At 42.3% G+C, this 26,082-nt stretch overlaps 1 protein-coding gene and 1 long non-coding RNA gene across 3 annotated transcripts in view; both read left to right on the top strand.

The window, feature by feature from the left end:
* The first annotated feature begins 187 nt into the window (after positions 1–187).
* Positions 188–536, top strand: LOC131721983 (uncharacterized). Its single transcript, XR_009319975.1, has 2 exons — positions 188–298; positions 403–536. It is a non-coding gene; the product is annotated as an uncharacterized LOC131721983 (long non-coding RNA).
* A 7,267-nt stretch (positions 537–7,803) lies between these two features.
* Positions 7,804–26,082, top strand: part of LOC117404885 (E3 ubiquitin-protein ligase TRIM39-like) — a 92,674-nt gene continuing 74,395 nt past the window's right edge. Inside the window, exons 1-3 of one of the 2 annotated variants that reach the window (XM_059015414.1) lie at positions 7,804–7,935; positions 10,354–10,440; positions 12,488–12,547. In XM_059015414.1, the coding sequence (XP_058871397.1) occupies positions 12,517–12,547 (31 nt within the window). In that variant the 5' untranslated portion in view covers positions 7,804–7,935; positions 10,354–10,440; positions 12,488–12,516. Of the gene's footprint in view, positions 7,936–10,353; positions 10,441–12,437; positions 12,548–26,082 lie in introns of both variants that reach the window. The other variant, XM_059015415.1, reaches the window with a different exon arrangement.

The following is a 26,082-nucleotide window of genomic DNA, read 5'->3' as shown; positions in this document are numbered from 1 at the left end:
TGAAAATATGTAAATTCATATCGAGAGAAGACTTTTTCATTCAATTGTTAACATAAATGAAAAAGCTGCTGCAAATGAGCATTGTACAGTTTAATTTGAATGATCTTGAACAAAGCTTTTGGGATGATGTTTTTGCCGTTTAGACTCTTATTTTCAGGGTTATTAATCTCTGTCTCCAGCTCTTTTGTTTTGTAGAAGCAGTTTATGGCCGGACAGACGTGTGAAGGCCAGCGACGTGGAAGACCTCATCGCAGAGACGCTGAGATTCACGCCTCACACAGGAGGAAAGGAACGACAGGTGAATCACGCTCATGTTCATTCAAATCTAAGTGAACGTACCTTTTTACTTGTGCATGTGCTTTCTCCAAACTGTCATTTTAACCCAACCCTTTTCTTTTCTAGGCAACTTCGTGGAACTGACAGTGAAACTGGGCAATCATTCCTCTGAAGTGATCTTTTGAATTATTGTAAACTCTCTGGGTTTCAAGTTCAGTATCAGTTTTGGAAGCATTTCTAATAAACCTCATGTGACCTCTCCATACCTGTGTGTGTGTGTGTGTGTGTATGTGTGTGTGTGTTGCTGTGTACCCGGAGCTTTTGATATCTCCAGAATCCTCTCATGTAATTGGGTTAGTTGTGTGTTTGTCTTTATTGAAGAGACCGCTGCTGTAGGAGAGCAGGATCGGGAGATTGGCGGGTAGGATAGTAGGGAGTACATTTACAAGAGGGATCCTAATTAACTGGGAATAAATTCATCATTTTGTGTCGTTGGCAATGTTACCTGAAAGCAGCGTCAATGTTAATTCATAACATTAGTTACGAACGTTCTCGTAACGTTACGAAAACCTTCCAAAAAAATGTTCTTTAAACATTACTTAATGTTATCCTGACTTTCGAATAACATTCTCATAACATTCTGGGAACATCATTGTGTTAGCTGGGTTACTATCCAATCTATTACTGACACCTTGTGGTCATAATTCGCAACTGCACATCATTACATTTGCTTAACATTCAATTTCTGCAAGTGTGTCACGTGATACTAGTGTCGTGTTGTTTGTATACTCTTAGTAAATTAATGGTACAACCAAAAATATGTTTTAAAACAAACACCATTTATTTACTTTCACAACATAGAACAGCATAAACATTCTGCATGGACAGATGTGATCGCACAGTTCCGTTTTTCCAAAGCTGGTAAAGGATTTTCTCATGAGTCAGGGCAGTATTTGTGGCAGATACTGGTGTGTGTGGTAACGCTAAAATGGTCATGACAGGTAGAGGAGGTGGGGCCCCTAAACTGAGCTTTGATTGGGGCCACAAAATTGACAAACCCGCCCCTGGTGACAGCACAGTCATTTATTATAGAAAAATATAGAGAGAGACATTTATAGATTGCTTGTTTAATCATTCTGATTATGTGTTTAATAATTAATATTCGGTTTCGCTTCCAGGACCATGGCTATTTTCTATTAACACAACCATTGTTATAACTCATTTTAAATACACACACACATACACACACACACACACACACACACACACACACACATATATACATAAATATACATGTAGTCATTAGGTTTAGATGTCACACTCCTTTGTTTCTCACTGTATTGATTTAGATATTCAGGTTGGATACCTCGGGATCCTTATTGAGAAGCCAGCGGAACTCCAGCGTTTCTCCGACCCAGTGAAGGAAGCGTTTGTCCCGGATAACCCCTCCCGTGATGAGCGGCGCTGCCATGACAACCTGACATCACCCGCACGAGACACAACACGACGAGTCATTTTTTGTAATACAGTATTAACGTTTAGTTTTCACAAAATATCATCAATAAGATTACCAGCTCAGCTGCTGCTACCAAAACGTATTTTTGTTTCATGTTGTTATTAATGTATTTATTTGTTAATTTGGTTAAACTGTAATCCAGCCTTTCATTTTAACTTCTTGCAGTTACCACAGCGTGTCTATGTATGAATTACTGACTAATATTTGTGATTTGATTACATTAGCAGATTAACTGAATGTATGGATGTTATTTTGTGAAAACAATACAATATATATGTTTTTTAAAGTACTACAAAATTTAATAAATAATACACCAAACGGTACCACATTCGTTTAGTCTTAATATTGTAGCGTGCACGGGGGAAGGCAGCAGCAGGGCTGGTAGGTGACGTAATCACGCACAGAGACACAATCCCGATACACGCTCTTTGCAAAGGAGCCGGCTCTGTCGTACAGCGGTATCGGCGCTATGCTTTAGTGGGAGAGGTCCCGGGTTCGCGCCCGCCCTGCCGCTGCGTGGTTTTGGCGATGTTGTGCAGGTCTGTGAGTGAGATATCAACAGCATAACCTGCTCGCGTAGCTCGGAGTGAAATAGGTAAGAATGCGGTTATTTTTGATTATTATTGTGGTTGTTGTATGAGTAAGTAAACGTAAAAAGGAGCTATTCTAACTATATTTATATAGAGAATAAAAACATAATATATAAAGATATACAGTAAATATCCTTAATTTCTGTACACTGCAGTTTAACCTCCTCTGAAAAACACCATCTATAAAACATATTCTATATACATTTTATATTATTAAAATGCTGCCCACTACTGGAGTAGCAGGCAGCAGTGTGGAGCAGTGGTTAGGGCTCTGGACTCTTGACTGGAGGGTCGTGGTTTCAATCCCAGGTGGGGGACACTGCTGTACCCTTGAGCAAGGTACTTTACCTAGATTGCTCCAGTAAAAACCCAACTGTATAAATGGGTAATTGTATGTAAAAAATAATGTGATAGCTTGTAAAATTGTAAGTCGCCCTGGATAAGGGCGTCAGCTAAGAAATAAATAATAATAATAATAATAATAATAATAATAACATCACAACTTTCTCATGTAGCTCGGAGTGACAGGTAAGAATGTGTTTATTGTTGTTATTGTTAATTATTATAAGAGTGAGTAAATGTCAAAAAGGAGCAATTCTAACTATATTATATAAAACTAATATTGTTTCCAAATACCGTTAATGTGGATTGAATGCGGTTATAACTGATTTGATATTATTATTATTTGTTTGCTTAGCAGGTGCCTTATCCAGGTTGACTTACAGTTGCAATTGTAATTGCAATACTTTACAGTAAGTTAAGTGCAAGTATAACCATGTAAATATTGTTTAAAAAGCATCACAGACAGTGTAGTTAACTGAAAGATTTAAAATGTAAATATAGTTACAAGTAATAGCAAATGCAATATAATTACAATTAAAGCAAATGCAACCTGTGCAGATACAAAGAAGTGCCAATCAGACAAGTGCAAGAACAAAACAAATATTTGCTGGCTAGCTTTTGTATTTGTTTGATTTATAATGAGTTCATAACCAGTGTGAAGAGAGTTTCTTAATGTACAAGACATGTCATCTCACACGAGGATCACAAAGCAAAGCACAACAGTTCAGGCTAAGCAAACAACACAATGATATCTCTTATTTATACAAGAGACAGAATAACTTAGACAACTTATATAGTAAACTTCATCACGCTGTTTCTGTTTTTTCCTTTCATCTACCAGCAAGTCCATCTCCACCATCCCTTCCTCAGGTGTCTACTGGAAAGAAAATCCACACAATACCATTAAGACTGGTTGACCATGATTATTCCGCCATGGTGAACAGCTCCTGCATGGATCCAAACAGTCTGCTTCATCCAACAACCAAGCAGCACATATCTAGGTATGTGAAACACCTGACAAAGATGAAAAACACCAGCTCATCCCTCAACACCAGTCCTGAAAAGCTCCAGGAGACTCCACTGCTGTGGCATAATTTAACTGAAGGCAGTGCCACTGTACAGGCCCCAGTGGTAACCGTGTCACCTGCAGCTGTCAACCCACCTGCACTGCTGTTAACACCTACTGCTCCATCCACTGCCTTAACACCAGAGTCAATTGAAAAAACCGTGCAAGAAATTATGGACAGACAGCAACAAGAACAACAGCAGCAACAGCAGTTAAAGAAAACCAAAAAAGGGACCATCAGATACAAAGCAAAGAGTAGAACAGAAAAAGAGGAAGCAGACAGAACCTCAGCCGTCTGGCCGACTGTGCAGGTTCTGCAGATTAGCATTAAAACAGGGACCAAACAGAAAAATACATCTATTGTCCTGCCTGGGTGTTTAACCTTTACAAAGATCAGGGGATGACACAGGAAATGACCTGGTCTGAACTCCAAGCATGGAAAAGAGGAGATGGCAGAGTACAGTTGTTGCTTGGAAATATCAAAACACTACTGTAGGCTGTTATTTGGACAACATAAAAATACTGCTGTAAATCTAGATGTTGTTTGGACAACATATAAAAAATAGTACTGCAAGTGTTGCGGGTGTGCTTCAGCACCTTATTGATTTATTTGTATTATTTTGTATTATTTTTGTTCACGTGTATTATTGCTTATTTTACTTTAATCACGGTATGATTTTGTATATTCACTCTGCACTATTATTAAATCATGATATGATTTTGTACATTCACTCTGCACTATTATTTAATCACGGTATGATTTTGTATATTCACTCTGCACTATTATTTAATCACGGTATGATTTTGTATATTCACTCTGCACTATTATTTAATCACGGTATGATTTTGTACATTCACTCTGCACTATTATTTAATCATGATATGATTTTGTATATTCACTCTGCACTGTTATTAAATCATGATATGATTTTGTATATTCACTCTGCACTATTATTTAATCACGATATGATTTTGTATATTCACTCTGCACTATTATTTAATCATGGTATGATTTTGTATATTCACTCTGCACTATTATTTAATCACGGTATGATTTTGTACATTCACTCTGCACTATTATTTAATCATGATATGATTTTGTATATTCACTCTGTACTGTTATTTAATCATGATATGATTTTGTATATTCACTCTGCACTATTATTTAATCACGATATGATTTTGTATATTCACTCTGCACTGTTATTTAATCATGATATGATTTTGTATATTCACTCTGCACTGTTATTTAATCACGATATGATTTTGTATATTCACTCTGCACTGTTATTAAATCATGATATGATTTTGTATATTCACTCTGCACTGTTATTTAATCACGATATGATTTTGTATATTCACTCTGCACTATTATTTAATCATGATATGATTTTGTATATTCACTCTGCACTGTTATTTAATCATGATATGATTTTGTATATTCACTCTGCACTATTATTTAATCACGGTATGATTTTGTACATTCACTCTGCACTATTATTTAATCACGATATGATTTTGTATATTCACTCTGCACTGTTATTTAATCATGATATGATTTTGTATATTCACTCTGCACTATTATTTAATCACGGTATGATTTTGTATATTCACTCTGCACTATTATTTAATCACGATATGATTTTGTATATTCACTCTGCACTGTTATTAAATCATGATATGATTTTGTATATTCACTCTGCACTGTTATTTAATCACGATATGATTTTGTATATTCACTCTGCACTATTATTTAATCACGATATGATTTTGTATATTCACTCTGCACTGTTATTAAATCATGATATGATTTTGTATATTCACTCTGCACTGTTATTAAATCATGATATGATTTTGTATATTCACTCTGCACTGTTATTAAATCATGATATGATTTTGTATATTCACTCTGCACTGTTATTTAATCACGATATGATTTTGTATATTCACTCTGCACTATTATTTAATCACGGTATGATTTTGTATATTCACTCTGCACTATTATTTAATCATGACATGATTTTGTATATTCACTCTGCACTGTTATTTATAGCACTGCTGTGTCCAGCTGACACCCCTCCCTCTAGAGCTGTTACAGCCTGCTTGAGTCCAAACTGCTTCAGGACACTGAGAATCGGGATCCTGGATATCTGTATTGTTTTAAACAATTATTATTCTGTTCATTCTTGCTGCTGTTGATATATATGTATTACTTCTATTGCTGCTGCTAACATTGCTGCTATTGATACAGCTATAATTTTGAATACAATTGCTATAGTTAATGTTGACTTTGCTGCTATTAAATTAGCTATTGCTTTTATTGTTAATTGCATATGCAGGGATGGAAATAAGACTCCTAATGCATAGCAGTTTGGTCCATTTCAGGTTTTACTAAATGCAGGCCCTTGTAGAAACTGTACTGAAGAAGCTGGAAAAAAAAACAAGTCTGCAGGTCAGAAAACCCGAAATGGCTCCTACTGCTATACAATGGGAGTCTTATTTCCACCCCTGCTTATGTGCTTAGCCATTTTAATAGTGTGTTTTGGCATATTTAAATTTGATTGCTTTTAATAGTTTTAGAATACAATTAATAAACCTCCTTTTGATAATTACTTTGTCTGGCTTCCTTGTCTGCGTTACCAAGGTGTTGCTGCAACCCCAGAATCTCCAACTTATAACTTATCCCAGTGACACACACAACATAAATATAGTTGTTGATTAGACACATAAACATACTGTATTGTAAATATGTATTTAGTTTACATTTAAATCTCTTAATGTTACACATGATTTATTCTTTAACTCCTAATAATAAGCATAATAGTTTAACCAGCTTGGTTGTTGTACAATTATAATGTATTCATTTAAAAGTAAAAGCATGTGCTCACTCACTCACAGATAGATTTACAAAAAAAGTACAAATGGAGATTCTACGGAAGTGACTGGAAAGTTCTTGAATTTGCAGTTTGTTTATTTGAGGTCACACAGAGATAGTGATCAAGTGGGAACTCTTTCAAGTGTTTTCAGAACAAAGGATTCTGGCATTTTTATTTTACATTTTACAAAAGCAGACTCTGAAAAGTTGTCTTTATAAATTGATTGTCTACAAATATTCCATAAACTCTCACAGGTTATTCCACATTATATATATATATAATGGATTATATGCTTCCAGTATTATTATTATTATTATTATTATTATTATTATTATTATTATTATTATTATTATTATTATTATTATTATATGGGTTAAACTTATGATAATACTGTCAAATGTTATATATACAAGATAAGCTAAGTAACAGAAATATAATTGTAAGTCGCCCTGGATAAGGGCATCTGCTAAGAAATAAATAATAATTATAATAATAATAATAATAATAATAATAATAATAATAATATGTTGTGCAGCAAAAAGTTAAATAGATAACAATAAAGGAGTGTTTATTCCAGTCTCCTAGTGCTAATGATGTGTAATGGCCAGGGACAAAAAAAAAAAAAAAAAAACCTTGAAAACAGGCTTCTGCAGCTGGATTCTCTGTTACACCTATTCAAGACTGGCCCCCACCAGCCGAGGACACCCTGGCCGACCTAACCCTCCCTCCCCCTGGACGTCGCTCGGCCAATTGAGCGCCGTCCCCTGAGTGCTCCCATCCACGGTCAGCTGTGGAATAGCCTGGACTCGAACCGGCGACGTGAGCCCTTATATTATTAAACTTTGAACTATGATAGCCATTAAAGTTATATAATATGATATAAAATACACACCATTAAAGTTGCATGATATTATATTACATATACACTTGGCTCTTTGCAGAACTCATGGGTACTTTTTGGCTCTTGGTCTGTTACAGGTTGGCCACCCCTGTCCTGGCTGGAGCAACGAGAGAGGGAGAGAGGGGGCGGGGCAGAGAAGGAGGCGGAGACGCTGCTAGGCAACCGGCTCCTGAACATTCCACTCCGCTGAGCAGAGACCGTTAGGATTTAAAAATGCCAAAGTTCCGAGCGGCGTCAGGCGCTTCGTTTAATTAACACACTGTTGCTGATATTTTAATTTTGAAGATAAACATATTTTAAATACTCAAATAGCACTGTAAAAAGCACTTTACTTCAGTTCAAGACCGTTTTCCAACAAATAAAAGAAGGTACGTATTTATAATAAGTATATTTGTTATGATATTAAAACTTAGCCTACGAATGTAATTCAAGTTGGTGGTGCATTTTGCGGTATAATTTAGTAAGTTTTTCTGTAGAAAATGTAGTAGTATTTCTTTTTTTATATATATTAATATTTCATTGTTTTCACAAAATAACATCCATGCATTATAAGTTAACCTGCTAGTGTAATCAAATCATAATTATTAGTCAGTAATTAATACATAATTAAAATGAAAGACTAAACGAATGTGGTACAGTTTGGTGTATAATTCATTTATAAAATGTTGTAGTGTTTCTTTTTTTAATATTAATATTTTATTGTTTTCACAAAATAACATCCATACATTATCAGTTCATCTGCTAGTGTAATGAAATCATAAATATTAGTCCGTAAAGCCCCTTTCACGCTGGCATGCTCTACCCGGGTCAGGACCCGGTGCCACGCGGGTCGGCTATGTGATTTCACACTGTGTTTGATAAAGCAGGGTTGCCCTGGGTGACAGACGCATGTGCACAATGCGCATATCATTACTGACACAGCCATGCAAGCTTCTCTGGATTGAACCGTCAGCTCAAATGATGATTAGATCAAATGTTTGTACATCCCTGCTGCAATCTGGCTCGTGCTGTGTCAAAATCAACAGGTCAAACCCAGGTCAAAGCGTGTCAACCCACATCCTGAGGTGGGTCGCTGGGTTTCACACTATGAGGATTTGTAACCCGGGTAGCCAGGACCCGGGTAGGAGTGCCAGTGTGAAAGGGGCTTGATTCATACATAGACACACTGTGGTAACTTTAAGAAGTTAAAATCATCTAGAAAGGGGGCGGAGCTCCAGTACACTAAATCATCGACCCTGAAGGGAGATGATGTGGCAGCCGCGGATTGGAGGAGCTGTTGCACTCGTTAACCAAGGGGTCATGATAGATGGTACAAAAGGGGACGGAGCGATGTGATCTGTTCCTTTGTAATGGTTAAAGCTAACTGGAAGGAGAACTGTATTGTGAACCGTGAGTGTTTTGTTTGTCGTGTCTAAATTGTACTTGCTTATTATTTAGATGGCTAACACGATCTGGAGCTGTCGCCAAAGGCCAGCACTAAACCCGGACAACACTTCACTATTTCACAGAGAACTGTAATTGCACCACGAGCACTTTAGCACTCACTGTGGACTTGTGTTTGTGTTTTGTGTTTCGTGTGAGGACTGTTTATTATTTCGGGACAAACCCGCGGATTACAGTAAAGCAATACACGCCGCTGCATTGCTTTACATTGTTATTATTTACTTGTGTTTTGTGTCATCAGACACTGGGATATAAAATAAAACACCTGGATTATTGTTTATTGATCACCTGCACACTGTTAACCACTTTGCCACAGGGACTTATATACTAACTGGCATATAAATCTAAATGCTATTTAAAACTTTGAGGGGCAGACTAGGACAGCCAGAAAGCTGACGTAATGTACATTGCTGACAGACAACATTTGGAGGGCGTGTACAAGACCAGAGATTTTCTTTTAAGCATAAAGAAGGTAAATCACATGAACACTGTATTTACATATCTTCTGGTGGATTGATTTGGAGCAGTGATTAAACAGTTTGAAAGATAACATCCAAAGTCCTTTACTGGAGATTAAGGCCCTCGTAATGATCAAACTATTCCGTTTTGTTAGCGCTCCAAAACCATAGGATTTATTTGAGTTTTGTATTGTTTGTTAAAAGAAGCCGTGTTCCCATTGGAAAAGAGATATGTGGAACAAATAAACATACAGGCACCGTCCTGTTTAAACCCCTCCTTTTATCCACCAAAGACGTGTTAGGAACCCAGAACTGTGTTCAGTTATACTTGGTGTTCCGCATTTTCCGTTTTTATCTTAACACATTTTTCCAGGGATTTTTTTGGAATTTATTTTACATATATTAAAATAGGGATAAAATCAGTAAAGATTTGTTTTTAATTGAAACATCAGGAAAAGAATCTCAGTATACACACTGCATCAGCTGAGGATCCAGTAACGTGGTGCGTAGGTCAGTTAAGTCCAGTGCATAGTAGGAGGGGATCAAGAGATCTGCAAGTGCAGTCTAAGCAGGGGGGTGTTGTCTCCCAAGCACTGAAAATCATGTGCCACAATCTTCACCTCTGTACTGTGCACCGTTTTCTCAGCTAAGACACTGCATAGTGGCTCAAGCACTGACTTTGAGTGATCAAAGCCATTTGAGTTACAGGCAATGTATCTGTCAGTCTATCTGTTACCTGTTTAGTGAGAGGATTGAGAGGCGTGTGACTGAGCCTGCTGTCAATGCCACCTTGCCCCTAGCTTTGGAGTTGAAACAGAGAAAGTTAACATTCAGGTCTTTCAGGATTACTTGCCATTAGTTCACCTGTATGGATTGTGCTTTCAGTTTCTACAGACACAGCAGAGAGACACCCAGCATTGAAAACAAGACCCTGACACTCAGAAGCTGTGTGGGACTCACACCTTTTAAAAGGTAAGTTACAATGTTGTTTTATTAAGTAAATGTGTAGAAAGGACCTTAAAATGTAACAACTTCTTAGAGCTGATTGATTTGAAACCTGTTCCCTGTAGAGGAACAACAGGGCATATTGTGAAACCAGAGCAAAAGCAAAGGCCCATTTTCAGATAGGATTAAAATCGTATGAACATTATAAAACTAACAGGAAACTAGATTTTGTGAATAAAAACAAAGCACAACAATGATCGTGTTGAAACCACAGAATCTAAACCCTGTATCGAGAAAGGCTGCATTCTGTCATTTTAATGTTATTTTATGTTCCTGTAACATGACCCATAAGTTTGTTTGTGTCGCTTCTGGTGAGGAGGAGTCAGAAAACAGTGATGTGACGTGATGGTGATAATTGTAGTGAAACAGTAGGGTTCATGCATAAGTTAATACGTTGTGTGTCGGGTGTCTCTTATTGTATAAGACATCTCATTTCATGCAGTTAGTGAGACAGGACCACAAAGCACAGCTAATGAAGAACCTCCACAAAATGTGTTGTACAAGGGATAGCCTGTCACAGTGATGTGTTGTATAAGGGATATCCTGTCACAGGGATGTGTTGTATAAGGGATAGCCTGTCACAGTGATGTGTTGTACAAGGGATAGCCTGTCACAGGGATGTGTTGTATAAGGGATATCCTGTCACAGTGATGTGTTGTATAAGGGATAGCCTGTCACAGGGATGTGTTGTATAAGGGATATCCTGTCACAGGGATGTGTTGTATAAGGGATAGCCTGTCACAGGGATGTGTTGTATAAGGGATAGCCTGTCACAGGGATGTGTTGTATAAGGGAGAGCCTGTCACAGTGATGTGTTGTACAAGGGATATCCTGTCACAGGGATGTGTTGTATAAGGGATATCCTGTCACAGGGATGTGTTGTATAAGGGATAGCCTGTCACAGGGATGTGTTGTACAAGGGATAGCCTGTCACAGGGATGTGTTGTATAAGGGATAGCCTGTCACAGGGATGTGTTGTATAAGGGATAGCCTGTCACAGGGATGTGTTGATTTTGTAGATGTGATTTATAATTTCTTGTGCGATACCAATGATTACAGTTGAGCTAGAGAAACATACAATACAGTTGTATACCGTATGTGTTATGCTTTCATCATCTTAAAACCAAAAAACTGCATTCGGTCACTGGTCAAAGTGAAGGGTACAGTTAGATTTAATTACAGACAACACCCTGACCCTTGAATTACTCTAAAATAAAATACACACAAAAAGAATGAAAACCCTAGAAAGAGATGAAAACCCTAGAAATAGAAGAGATGTATATTTTTTATCAGCTGAGGTTTTATTTAATAAGAATTTTACTGTCATCCCTGATTTTACTGTGATCTGTGTGTAATGGGTGTTAAAGTCAGGTCTGGGGTTATACAAATGATCCAATGAGCTTTTTCAACATTATACACATTTATTTAACTTCTTCCTTGTTGCTGCTTATATTGTTTGTTTGTGTGTAAAGAACATGAACCGGTTTGAGCTTCAGTGCTGAAGCATTCAGGCATGTCTGCCCAACCCACTGCCTGAGCTGGGCAGGACGCCAGCAACATGTTACAGCTTCATTCTAACATTACAAGAATATCTGAAATAACAACTGTACTGAGATGATATCTCTGGGTTTATTTAGTTATTAAAAAATGTTTAGGCTTAATACCTGCAGGTTCCCAACCACACTAAGTGAAAGACAGGAATTTCAGACAGAATTAAATACCCATCAGAATATAATCCCTGCTTCCCAATAACAGAGAGACAAAGGTGTTTGAGAGGAAACAAATCAGAGTGGAAGCTGGGACTACTTCTAGTCATAAGTTCCCTGTGGGTAGAAGCCTTTATCATTTATATATATATATATATATATATATATATATATATATATATATATATATATGATAATAAGTCAGTGTATGTACATATTAAAGCCACTTCTCTTTATCTTCCATGTGGTTCTATACAGCTGAGAGGACATTGTTCCTGATCTTGTTTTCTTGTTGTGTGTCTGATCAGTTGCTGATGTGGGATGATCAGTAGAGAAGATGGAAAAGAAAAATGCAGACCAGGGAACTGGTAAGAACACAATGATATGTATCATCTCTGTCACAGACAACAATGAATGCTCTTCTAGTGCAGTGCTTCTCAGCTCCGGTCCTGGGGACACACTGTCCTGCTGATTGAACTAATAATTTGCTTAATTTTACTTTTTAAATTGATTAGCTTACAAAATGTTGGAGAATTCAAGTTCCTTATAAAAATGTATATTTAACTTGAAATCTCCAACTCTTTAAAATAAGTAAAAAGCTCTGATTAGTTCCGTTAAGGTTTTCAATTTCAACTGAGAGCTCGGTTGGAACAAAAACCAGCAGGACAGTGTGTCCTCAGGACTGGAGTTGAGAACCACTGATCTAGTGTAAAGATAAACATCATTGTGGATATAGAACTAGAACAGGCTCTCCAAGAGAAAGACCTCAGTGTTGTAATAGACTCATCGCTGTCAGCAACCACACAGTGTGGGGAAGCAATCAAAAAGACAAACACAATGCTGGGGTATTTAAAACCTCAAAAGGAGTTGACATAGTTTAGTCTAACCCAGGGGTGGGCAATTCCATTCCTGGAGGGTCAGTGTCCCTCCTGGCTTTTGTTCCAACTGTGCTCTAAATTAATTTAGGGCAAAGTTGGAACAAAAGCCAGGAGGGACACCGGCCCTCCAGGACCGGAGTTGCCCACCCCTGGTCTAACCAATTCTTTAAGCACAGCGCAGAAACCAGGACGCAATTGGAAATTAAGTGGAGGTAGACTCAGGACATTTTCTTATGTTCCTAAAGTGCTAATATCCTAACAAATATTTAAACAAATGTCCATACCTCTCATTGGCAAAACAACTTCCCTTTTCTTGTACGTTGTTTGGTTTGTTTTTACTGTGATAGAAGCTAATTTCTCCTGCCTCCACAGTATAGATTCACTCTCCCTGTGCAGCAGGTATCAGGACATCACCAGCCATCCCCACCGTATTAACCACTGGCTCTCACTTCACTAAGTAAAACCTCCACACTGTAGATTCACTCTCCCTGTGCAGCAGGTATCAGGACATCACCACCATATTAACCACTGGCTCTCACTTCACTACAGTAAAACCTCCACACTGTAGATTCACTCTCCCTGTGCAGCAGGTATCAGGACATCACCACCATATTAACCACTGGCTCTCACTTCACTACAGTAAAACCTCCACACTGTAGATTCACTCTCCCTGTGCAGCAGGTATCAGGACATCACCAGCCATCACCACCATATTAACCACTGGCTCTCACTTCACTACAGTAAAACCTCCACACTGTAGATTCACTCTCCCTGTGCAGCAGGTATCAGGACATCACCACCATATTAACCACTGGCTCTCACTTCACTACAGTAAAACCTCCACACTGTAGATTCACTCTCCCTGTGCAGCAGGTATCAGGACATCACCACCATATTAACCACTGGCTCTCACTTCACTACAGTAAAACCTCCACACTGTAGATTCACTGTCCCTGTGCAGCAGGTATCAGGACATCACCACCATATTAACCACTGGCTCTCACTTCACTACAGTAAAACCTCCACACTGTAGATTCACTCTCCCTGTGCAGCAGGTATCAGGACATCACCAGACATCACCACCATATTAACCACTGGCTCTCACTTCACTACAGTAAAACCTCCACACTGTAGATTCACTCTCCCTGTGCAGCAGGTATCAGGACATCACCAGCCATCACCACCATATTAACCACTGGCTCTCGCTTCACTACAGTAAAACCTCCACACTGTAGATTCACTCTCCTTGTTCAGCAGGTATCAGGACATCACCACCATATTAACCACTGGCTCTCACTTCACTACAGTAAAACCTCCACACTGTAGATTCACTCTCCCTGTGCAGCAGGTATCAGGACATCACCAGCCATCACCACCATATTAACCACTGGCTCTCACTTCACTACAGTAAAACCTCCACACTGTAGATTCACTCTCCCTGTGCAGCAGGTATCAGGACATCACCACCATATTAACCACTGGCTCTCACTTCACTACAGTAAAACCTCCACACTGTAGATTCACTCTCCCTGTGCAGCAGGTATCAGGACATCACCAGCCATCACCACCATATTAACCACTGACTCTCACTTCACTACAGTAAAACCTCCACACTGTAGATTCACTCTCCCTGTGCAGCAGGTATCAGGACATCACCAGCCATGACCACCATATTAACCACTGGCTCTCACTTCACTACAGTAAAACCTCCACACTGTAGATTCACTCTCCCTGTGCAGCAGGTATCAGGACATCACCAGCCATCACCACCATATTAACCACTGGCTCTCACTTCACTACAGTAAAACCTCCACACTGTAGATTCACTCTCCCTGTGCAGCAGGTATCATGACATCACCACCATATTAACCACTGGCTCTTAATTCACTACAGTAAAACCTCCACACTGTAGATTCACTCTCCCTGTGCAGAAGGTATCAGGACATCACCAGCCATCACCGCCATATTAACCACTGACTCTCACTTCACTACAGTAAAACCTCCACACTGTAGATTCACTCTCCCTGTGCAGCAGGTATCAGGACATCACCACCATATTAACCACTGGCTCTCACTTCACTACAGTAAAACCTCCACACTGTAGATTCACTCTCCCTGTGCAGCAGGTATCAGGACATCACCACCATATTAACCACTGACTCTCACTTCACTACAGTAAAACCTCCACACTGTAGATTCACTCTCCCTGTGCAGCAGGTATCAGGACATCACCACCATATTAACCACTGACTCTCACTTCACTACAGTAAAACCTCCACACTGTAGATTCACTCTCCCTGTGCAGCAGGTATCAGGACATCACCAGCCATCACCACCATATTAACCACTGACTCTCACTTCACTACAGTAAAACCTCCACACTGTAGATTCACTCTCCCTGTGCAGCAGGTATCAGGACATCACCAGCCATCACCACCATATTAACCACTGGCTCTCACTTCACTACAGTAAAACCTCCACACTGTAGATTCACTCTCCCTGTGCAGCAGGTATCAGGACATCACCACCATATTAACCACTGGCTCTCACTTCACTACAGTAAAACCTCCACACTGTAAATTCACTCTCCCTGTGCAGCAGGTATCAGGACATCACCACCATATTAACCACTGGCTCTCACTTCACTACAGTAAAACCTCCACACTGTAGATTCACTCTCCCTGTGCAGAAGGTATCAGGACATCACCAGCCATCACCACCATATTAACCACTGACTCTCACTTCACTACAGTAAAACCTCCACACTGTAAATTCACTCTCCCTGTGCAGCAGGTATCAGGACATCACCACCATATTAACCACTGACTCTCACTTCACTACAGTAAAACCTCCACACTGTAGATTCACTCCCCCTGTGCAGCAGGTATCAGGACATCACCACCATATTAACCACTGGCTCTCACTTCACTACAGTAAAACCTTCACACTGTAGATTCACTCTCCCTGTGCAGCAGGTAACAGGACATCACCAGCCATGACCACCATATTAACCACTGGCTCTCACTTCACTACAGTAAAACCTCCACACTGTAGATTCACTCTCCCTGTGCAGCAGGTATCAGGACATCACCAGCCATCACCACCATATTAACCACTGACTCTCACTTCACTACAGTAAAACCTCCACACTGTAGATTCACTCTGCCTGTGCAGCAGGTATCAGGACATCACCAGCCATCACCACCATATTAACCACTGACTCTCACTTCACTACAGTAAAACCTCCACACTGTAGATTCACTCTCCCTGTGCAGCAGGTATCAGGACATCACCACCATATTAACCACTGACTCTCACTTCACTACAGTAAAACCTCCACACTGTAGATTCACTCTCCCTGTGCAGCAGGTATCAGGACATCACCACCATATTAACCACTGGCTCTCACTTCACTACAGTAAAACCTCCACACTGTAGATTCACTCTCCCTGTGCAGCAGGTATCAGGACATCACCACCATATTAACCACTGGCTCTCACTTCACTACAGTAAAACCTCCACACTGTAGATTCACTCTCCCTGTGCAGCAGGTATCAGGACATCACCAGCCATCACCACCAGATTAACCACTGGCTCTCACTTCACTACAGTAAAACCTCCACACTGTAGATTCACTCTCCCTGTGCAGCAGGTATCAGGACATCACCACCATATTAACCACTGGCTCTCACTTCACTACAGTAAAACCTCCACACTGTAGATTCACTCTCCCTGTGCAGCAGGTATCAGGACAGCCATCACCACCATATTAACCACTGGCTCTCACTTCACTACAGTAAAACCTCCACACTGTAGATTCACTCTCCCTGTGCAGCAGGTATCAGGACATCACCAGCCATCACCACCATATTAACCACTGGCTCTCACTTCACTACAGTAAAACCTCCACACTGTAGATTCACTCTCCCTGTGCAGCAGGTATCAGGACATCACCAGCCATGACCACCATATTAACCACTGGCTCTCACTTCACTACAGTAAAACCTCCACACTGTAGATTCACTCTCCCTGTGCAGCAGGTATCAGGACATCACCAGCCATCACCACCATATTAACCACTGGCTCTCACTTCACTACAGTAAAACCTCCACACTGTAGATTCACTCTCCCTGTGCAGCAGGTATCAGGACATCACCACCATATTAACCACTGGCTCTCGCTTCACTACAGTAAAACCTCCACACTGTAGATTCACTCTCCTTGTTCAGCAGGTATCAGGACATCACCACCATATTAACCACTGGCTCTCACTTCACTACAGTAAAACCTCCACACTGTAGATTCACTCTCCCTGTGCAGCAGGTATCAGGACATCACCAGCCATCACCACCATATTAACCACTGGCTCTCACTTCACTACAGTAAAACCTCCACACTGTAGATTCACTCTCCCTGTGCAGCAGGTATCAGGACATCACCACCATATTAACCACTGACTCTCACTTCACTACAGTAAAACCTCCACACTGTAGATTCACTCTCCCTGTGCAGCAGGTATCAGGACATCACCACCATATTAACCACTGGCTCTCACTTCACTACAGTAAAACCTCCACACTGTAGATTCACTCTCCCTGTGCAGCAGGTATCAGGACATCACCACCATATTAACCACTGGCTCTCACTTCACTACAGTAAAACCTCCACACTGTAGATTCACTCTCCCTGTGCAGCAGGTATCAGGACATCACCAGCCATCACCACCATATTAACCACTGGCTCTCACTTCACTACAGTAAAACCTCCACACTGTAGATTCACTCTCCCTGTGCAGCAGGTATCAGGACATCACCACCATATTAACCACTGGCTCTCACTTCACTACAGTAAAACCTCCACACTGTAGATTCACTCTCCCTGTGCAGCAGGTATCAGGACAGCCATCACCACCATATTAACCACTGGCTCTCACTTCACTACAGTAAAACCTCCACACTGTAGATTCACTCTCCCTGTGCAGCAGGTATCAGGACATCACCAGCCATCACCACCATATTAACCACTGGCTCTCACTTCACTACAGTAAAACCTCCACACTGTAGATTCACTCTCCCTGTGCAGCAGGTATCAGGACATCACCAGCCATGACCACCATATTAACCACTGGCTCTCACTTCACTACAGTAAAACCTCTACACTGTAGATTCACTCTCCCTGTGCAGCAGGTATCAGGACATCACCAGCCATCACCACCATATTAACCACTGGCTCTCACTTCACTACAGTAAAACCTCCACACTGTAGATTCACTCTCCCTGTGCAGCAGGTATCAGGACATCACCACCATATTAACCACTGGCTCTCGCTTCACTACAGTAAAACCTCCACACTGTAGATTCACTCTCCTTGTTCAGCAGGTATCAGGACATCACCACCATATTAACCACTGGCTCTCACTTCACTACAGTAAAACCTCCACACTGTAGATTCACTCTCCCTGTGCAGCAGGTATCAGGACATCACCAGCCATCACCACCATATTAACCACTGGCTCTCACTTCACTACAGTAAAACCTCCACACTGTAGATTCACTCTCCCTGTGCAGCAGGTATCAGGACATCACCAGCCATCACCACCATATTAACCACTGGCTCTCACTTCACTACAGTAAAACCTCCACACTCCAGATTCACTCTCCCTGTGCAGCAGGTATCAGGACATCACCAGCCATCACCACCATATTAACCACTGGCTCTCACTTCACTACAGTAAAACCTCCACACTGTAGATTCACTCTCCCTGTGCAGCAGGTATCAGGACATCACCACCATATTAACCACTGGCTCTCACTTCACTACAGTAAAACCTCCACACTGTAGATTCACTCTCCCTGTGCAGCAGGTATCAGGACATCACCACCATATTAACCACTGGCTCTCACTTCACTACAGTAAAACCTCCACACTGTAAATTCACTCTCCCTGTGCAGCAGGTATCAGGACATCACCACCATATTAACCACTGGCTCTCACTTCACTACAGTAAAACCTCCACACTGTAGATTCACTCTCCCTGTGCAGAAGGTATCAGGACATCACCAGCCATCACCACCATATTAACCACTGACTCTCACTTCACTACAGTAAAACCTCCACACTGTAAATTCACTCTCCCTGTGCAGCAGGTATCAGGACATCACCACCATATTAACCACTGACTCTCACTTCACTACAGTAAAACCTCCACACTGTAGATTCACTCCCCCTGTGCAGCAGGTATCAGGACATCACCACCATATTAACCACTGGCTCTCACTTCACTACAGTAAAACCTTCACACTGTAGATTCACTCTCCCTGTGCAGCAGGTAACAGGACATCACCAGCCATGACCACCATATTAACCACTGGCTCTCACTTCACTACAGTAAAACCTCCACACTGTAGATTCACTCTCCCTGTGCAGCAGGTATCAGGACATCACCAGCCATCACCACCATATTAACCACTGACTCTCACTTCACTACAGTAAAACCTCCACACTGTAGATTCACTCTGCCTGTGCAGCAGGTATCAGGACATCACCAGCCATCACCACCATATTAACCACTGACTCTCACTTCACTACAGTAAAACCTCCACACTGTAGATTCACTCTCCCTGTGCAGCAGGTATCAGGACATCACCACCATATTAACCACTGACTCTCACTTCACTACAGTAAAACCTCCACACTGTAGATTCACTCTCCCTGTGCAGCAGGTATCAGGACATCACCACCATATTAACCACTGGCTCTCACTTCACTACAGTAAAACCTCCACACTGTAGATTCACTCTCCCTGTGCAGCAGGTATCAGGACATCACCACCATATTAACCACTGGCTCTCACTTCACTACAGTAGAACCTCCACACTGTAGATTCACTCTCCCTGTGCAGCAGGTATCAGGACATCACCAGCCATCACCACCATATTAACCACTGGCTCTCACTTCACTACAGTAAAACCTCCACACTGTAGATTCACTCTCCCTGTGCAGCAGGTATCAGGACATCACCACCATATTAACCACTGGCTCTCACTTCACTACAGTAAAACCTCCACACTGTAGATTCACTCTCCCTGTGCAGCAGGTATCAGGACAGCCATCACCACCATATTAACCACTGGCTCTCACTTCACTACAGTAAAACCTCCACACTGTAGATTCACTCTCCCTGTGCAGCAGGTATCAGGACATCACCAGCCATCACCACCATATTAACCACTGGCTCTCACTTCACTACAGTAAAACCTCCACACTGTAGATTCACTCTCCCTGTGCAGCAGGTATCAGGACATCACCAGCCATGACCACCATATTAACCACTGGCTCTCACTTCACTACAGTAAAACCTCCACACTGTAGATTCACTCTCCCTGTGCAGCAGGTATCAGGACATCACCAGCCATCACCACCATATTAACCACTGGCTCTCACTTCACTACAGTAAAACCTCCACACTGTAGATTCACTCTCCCTGTGCAGCAGGTATCAGGACATCACCACCATATTAACCACTGGCTCTCGCTTCACTACAGTAAAACCTCCACACTGTAGATTCACTCTCCTTGTTCAGCAGGTATCAGGACATCACCACCATATTAACCACTGGCTCTCACTTCACTACAGTAAAACCTCCACACTGTAGATTCACTCTCCCTGTGCAGCAGGTATCAGGACATCACCAGCCATCACCACCATATTAACCACTGGCTCTCACTTCACTACAGTAAAACCTCCACACTGTAGATTCACTCTCCCTGTGCAGCAGGTATCAGGACATCACCAGCCATCACCACCATATTAACCACTGGCTCTCACTTCACTACAGTAAAACCTCCACACTCCAGATTCACTCTCCCTGTGCAGCAGGTATCAGGACATCACCAGCCATCACCACCATATTAACCACTGGCTCTCACTTCACTACAGTAAAACCTCCACACTGTAGATTCACTCTCCCTGTGCAGCAGGTATCAGGACATCACCACCATATTAACCACTGGCTCTCACTTCACTACAGTAAAACCTCCACACTGTAGATTCACTCTCCCTGTGCAGCAGGTATCAGGACATCACCACCATATTAACCACTGGCTCTCACTTCACTACAGTAAAACCTCCACACTGTAGATTCACTCTCCCTGTGCAGCAGGTATCAGGACAGCCATCACCACCATATTAACCACTGGCTCTCACTTCACTACAGTAAAACCTCCACACTGTAGATTCACTCTCCCTGTGCAGCAGGTATCAGGACATCACCACCAGATTAACCACTGGCTCTCACTTCACTACAGTAAAACCTCCACACTGTAGATTCACTCTCCCTGTGCAGCAGGTATCAGGACATCACCACCATATTAACCACTGGCTCTCACTTCACTACAGTAAAACCTCCACACTGTAGATTCACTCTCCCTGTGCAGCAGGTATCAGGACATCACCACCATATTAACCACTGGCTCTCACTTCACTACAGTAAAACCTCCACACTGTAGATTCACTCTCCTTGTTCAGCAGGTATCAGGACATCACCACCATATTAACCACTGGCTCTCACTTCACTACAGTAAAACCTCCACACTGTAGATTCACTCTCCCTGTGCAGCAGGTATCAGGACATCACCAGCCATCACCACCATATTAACCACTGGCTCTCACTTCACTACAGTAAAACCTCCACACTGTAGATTCACTCTCCCTGTGCAGCAGGTATCAGGACATCACCAGCCATCACCACCATATTAACCACTGGCTCTCACTTCACTGCAGTAAAACCTCCACACTGTAGATTCACTCTCCCTGTGCAGCAGGTATCAGGACATCACCACCATATTAACCACTGGCTCTCACTTCACTACAGTAAAACCTCCACACTGTAGATTCACTCTCCCTGTGCAGCAGGTATCAGGACATCACCACCATATTAACAACTGGCTCTCGCTTCACTACAGTAAAACCTCCACACTGTAGATTCACTCTCCTTGTTCAGCAGGTATCAGGACATCATCACCATATTAACCACTGGCTCTCGCTTCACTACAGTAAAACCTCCACACTGTAGATTCACTCTCCTTGTTCAGCAGGTATCAGGACATCACCACCATATTAACCACTGGCTCTCACTTCACTACAGTAAAACCTCCACACTGTAGATTCACTCTCCCTGTGCAGCAGGTATCAGGACATCACCAGCCATGACCACCATATTAACCACTGGCTCTCACTTCACTACAGTAAAACCTCCACACTGTAGATTCACTCTCCCTGTGCAGCAGGTATCAGGACATCACCAGCCATCACCACCATATTAACCACTGGCTCTCACTTCACTACAGTAAAACCTCCACACTGTAGATTCACTCTCCCTGTGCAGCAGGTATCAGGACATCACCACCATATTAACCACTGGCTCTCGCTTCACTACAGTAAAACCTCCACACTGTAGATTCACTCTCCTTGTTCAGCAGGTATCAGGACATCACCACCATATTAACCACTGACTCTCACTTCACTACAGTAAAACCTCCACACTGTAGATTCACTCTCCCTGTGCAGCAGGTATCAGGACATCACCAGCCATCACCACCATATTAACCACTGGCTCTCACTTCACTACAGTAAAACCTCCACACTGTAGATTCACTCTCCCTGTGCAGCAGGTATCAGGACATCACCACCATATTAACCACTGGCTCTCACTTCACTACAGTAAAACCTCCACACTGTAGATTCACTCTCCCTGTGCAGCAGGTATCAGGACATCACCACCATATTAACCACTGGCTCTCACTTCACTACAGTAAAACCTCCACACTGTAAATTCACTCTCCCTGTGCAGCAGGTATCAGGACATCACCACCATATTAACCACTGGCTCTCACTTCACTACAGTAAAACCTCCACACTGTAGATTCACTCTCCCTGTGCAGCAGGTATCAGGACATCACCAGCCATGACCACCATATTAACCACTGGCTCTCACTTCACTACAGTAAAACCTCCACACTGTAGATTCACTCTCCCTGTGCAGCAGGTATCAGGACATCACCAGCCATCACCACCATATTAACCACTGGCTCTCACTTCACTACAGTAAAACCTCCACACTGTAGATTCACTCTCCCTGTGCAGCAGGTATCAGGACATCACCAGCCATCACCACCATATTAACCACTGGCTCTCACTTCACTACAGTAAAACCTCCACACTGTAGATTCACTCTCCCTGTGCAGCAGGTATCAGGACATCACCACCATATTAACCACTGGCTCTCACTTCACTACAGTAAAACCTCCACACTGTAGATTCACTCTCCCTGTGCAGCAGGTATCAGGACATCACCACCATATTAACCACTGGCTCTCACTTCACTACAGTAAAACCTCCACACTGTAGATTCACTCTCCCTGTGCAGCAGGTATCAGGACAGCCATCACCACCATATTAACCACTGGCTCTCACTTCACTACAGTAAAACCTCCACACTGTAGATTCACTCTCCCTGTGCAGCAGGTATCAGGACATCACCAGCCATCACCACCATATTAACCACTGGCTCTCACTTCACTACAGTAAAACCTCCACACTGTAGATTCACTCTCCCTGTGCAGCAGGTATCAGGACATCACCACCATATTAACCACTGGCTCTCACTTCACTACAGTAAAACCTCCACACTGTAGATTCACTCTCCCTGTGCAGCAGGTATCAGGACATCACCACCATATTAACCACTGGCTCTCACTTCACTACAGTAAAACCTCCACACTGTAGATTCACTCTCCCTGTGCAGCAGGTATCAGGACATCACCAGCCATCACCACCATATTAACCACTGGCTCTCACTTCACTACAGTAAAACCTCCACACTGTAGATTCACTCTCCCTGTGCAGCAGGTATCAGGACATCACCAGCCATCACCACCATATTAACCACTGGCTCTCACTTCACTACAGTAAAACCTCCACACTGTAGATTCACTCTCCCTGTGCAGCAGGTATCAGGACATCACCAGCCATCACCACCATATTAACCACTGGCTCTCACTTCACTACAGTAAAACCTCCACACTGTAGATTCACTCTCCCTGTGCAGCAGGTATCAGGACATCACCACCATATTAACCACTGGCTCTCACTTCACTACAGTAAAACCTCCACACTGTAGATTCACTCTCCCTGTGCAGCAGGTATCAGGACATCACCACCATATTAACCACTGGCTCTCGCTTCACTACAGTAAAACCTCCACACTGTAGATTCACTCTCCTTGTTCAGCAGGTATCAGGACATCACCACCATATTAACCACTGGCTCTCACTTCACTACAGTAAAACCTCCACACTGTAGATTCACTCTCCCTGTGCAGCAGGTATCAGGACATCACCAGCCATCACCACCATATTAACCACTGGCTCTCACTTCACTACAGTAAAACCTCCACACTGTAGATTCACTCTCCCTGTGCAGCAGGTATCAGGACATCACCAGCCATCACCACCATATTAACCACTGGCTCTCACTTCACTACAGTAAAACCTCCACACTGTAGATTCACTCTCCCTGTGCAGCAGGTATCAGGACATCACCACCATATTAACCACTGGCTCTCACTTCACTACAGTAAAACCTCCACACTGTAGATTCACTCTCCCTGTGCAGCAGGTATCAGGACATCACCACCATATTAACCACTGGCTCTCACTTCACTACAGTAAAACCTCCACACTGTAGATTCACTCTCCCTGTGCAGCAGGTATCAGGACAGCCATCACCACCATATTAACCACTGGCTCTCACTTCACTACAGTAAAACCTCCACACTGTAGATTCACTCTCCCTGTGCAGCAGGTATCAGGACATCACCACCAGATTAACCACTGGCTCTCACTTCACTACAGTAAAACCTCCACACTGTAGATTCACTCTCCCTGTGCAGCAGGTATCAGGACATCACCAGCCATCACCACCATATTAACCACTGGCTCTCACTTCACTACAGTAAAACCTCCACACTGTAGATTCACTCTCCCTGTGCAGCAGGTATCAGGACATCACCACCATATTAACCACTGGCTCTCACTTCACTACAGTAAAACCTCCACACTGTAGATTCACTCTCCTTGTTCAGCAGGTATCAGGACATCACCACCATATTAACCACTGGCTCTCGCTTCACTACAGTAAAACCTCCACACTGTAGATTCACTCTCCTTGTTCAGCAGGTATCAGGACATCACCACCATATTAACCACTGGCTCTCACTTCACTACAGTAAAACCTCCACACTGTAGATTCACTCTCCCTGTGCAGCAGGTATCAGGACATCACCAGCCATGACCACCATATTAACCACTGGCTCTCACTTCACTACAGTAAAACCTCCACACTGTAGATTCACTCTCCCTGTGCAGCAGGTATCAGGACATCACCAGCCATCACCACCATATTAACCACTGGCTCTCACTTCACTACAGTAAAACCTCCACACTGTAGATTCACTCTCCCTGTGCAGCAGGTATCAGGACATCACCAGCCATCACCACCATATTAACCACTGGCTCTCACTTCACTACAGTAAAACCTCCACACTGTAGATTCACTCTCCCTGTGCAGCAGGTATCAGGACATCACCACCATATTAACCACTGGCTCTCACTTCACTACAGTAAAACCTCCACACTGTAGATTCACTCTCCCTGTGCAGCAGGTATCAGGACATCACCACCATATTAACCACTGGCTCTCACTTCACTACAGTAAAACCTCCACACTGTAGATTCACTCTCCCTGTGCAGCAGGTATCAGGACAGCCATCACCACCATATTAACCACTGGCTCTCACTTCACTACAGTAAAACCTCCACACTGTAGATTCACTCTCCCTGTGCAGCAGGTATCAGGACATCACCAGCCATCACCACCATATTAACCACTGGCTCTCACTTCACTACAGTAAAACCTCCACACTGTAGATTCACTCTCCCTGTGCAGCAGGTATCAGGACATCACCA

This window comes from Acipenser ruthenus, chromosome 50 (assembly GCF_902713425.1).
Source record: "Acipenser ruthenus chromosome 50, fAciRut3.2 maternal haplotype, whole genome shotgun sequence".
In the NCBI taxonomy this organism is placed as follows: domain Eukaryota; kingdom Metazoa; phylum Chordata; class Actinopteri; order Acipenseriformes; family Acipenseridae; genus Acipenser; species Acipenser ruthenus.
Note: the sequence above shows the minus strand (reverse complement) of the source record. Positions and strands in the feature narration are given on the sequence as shown.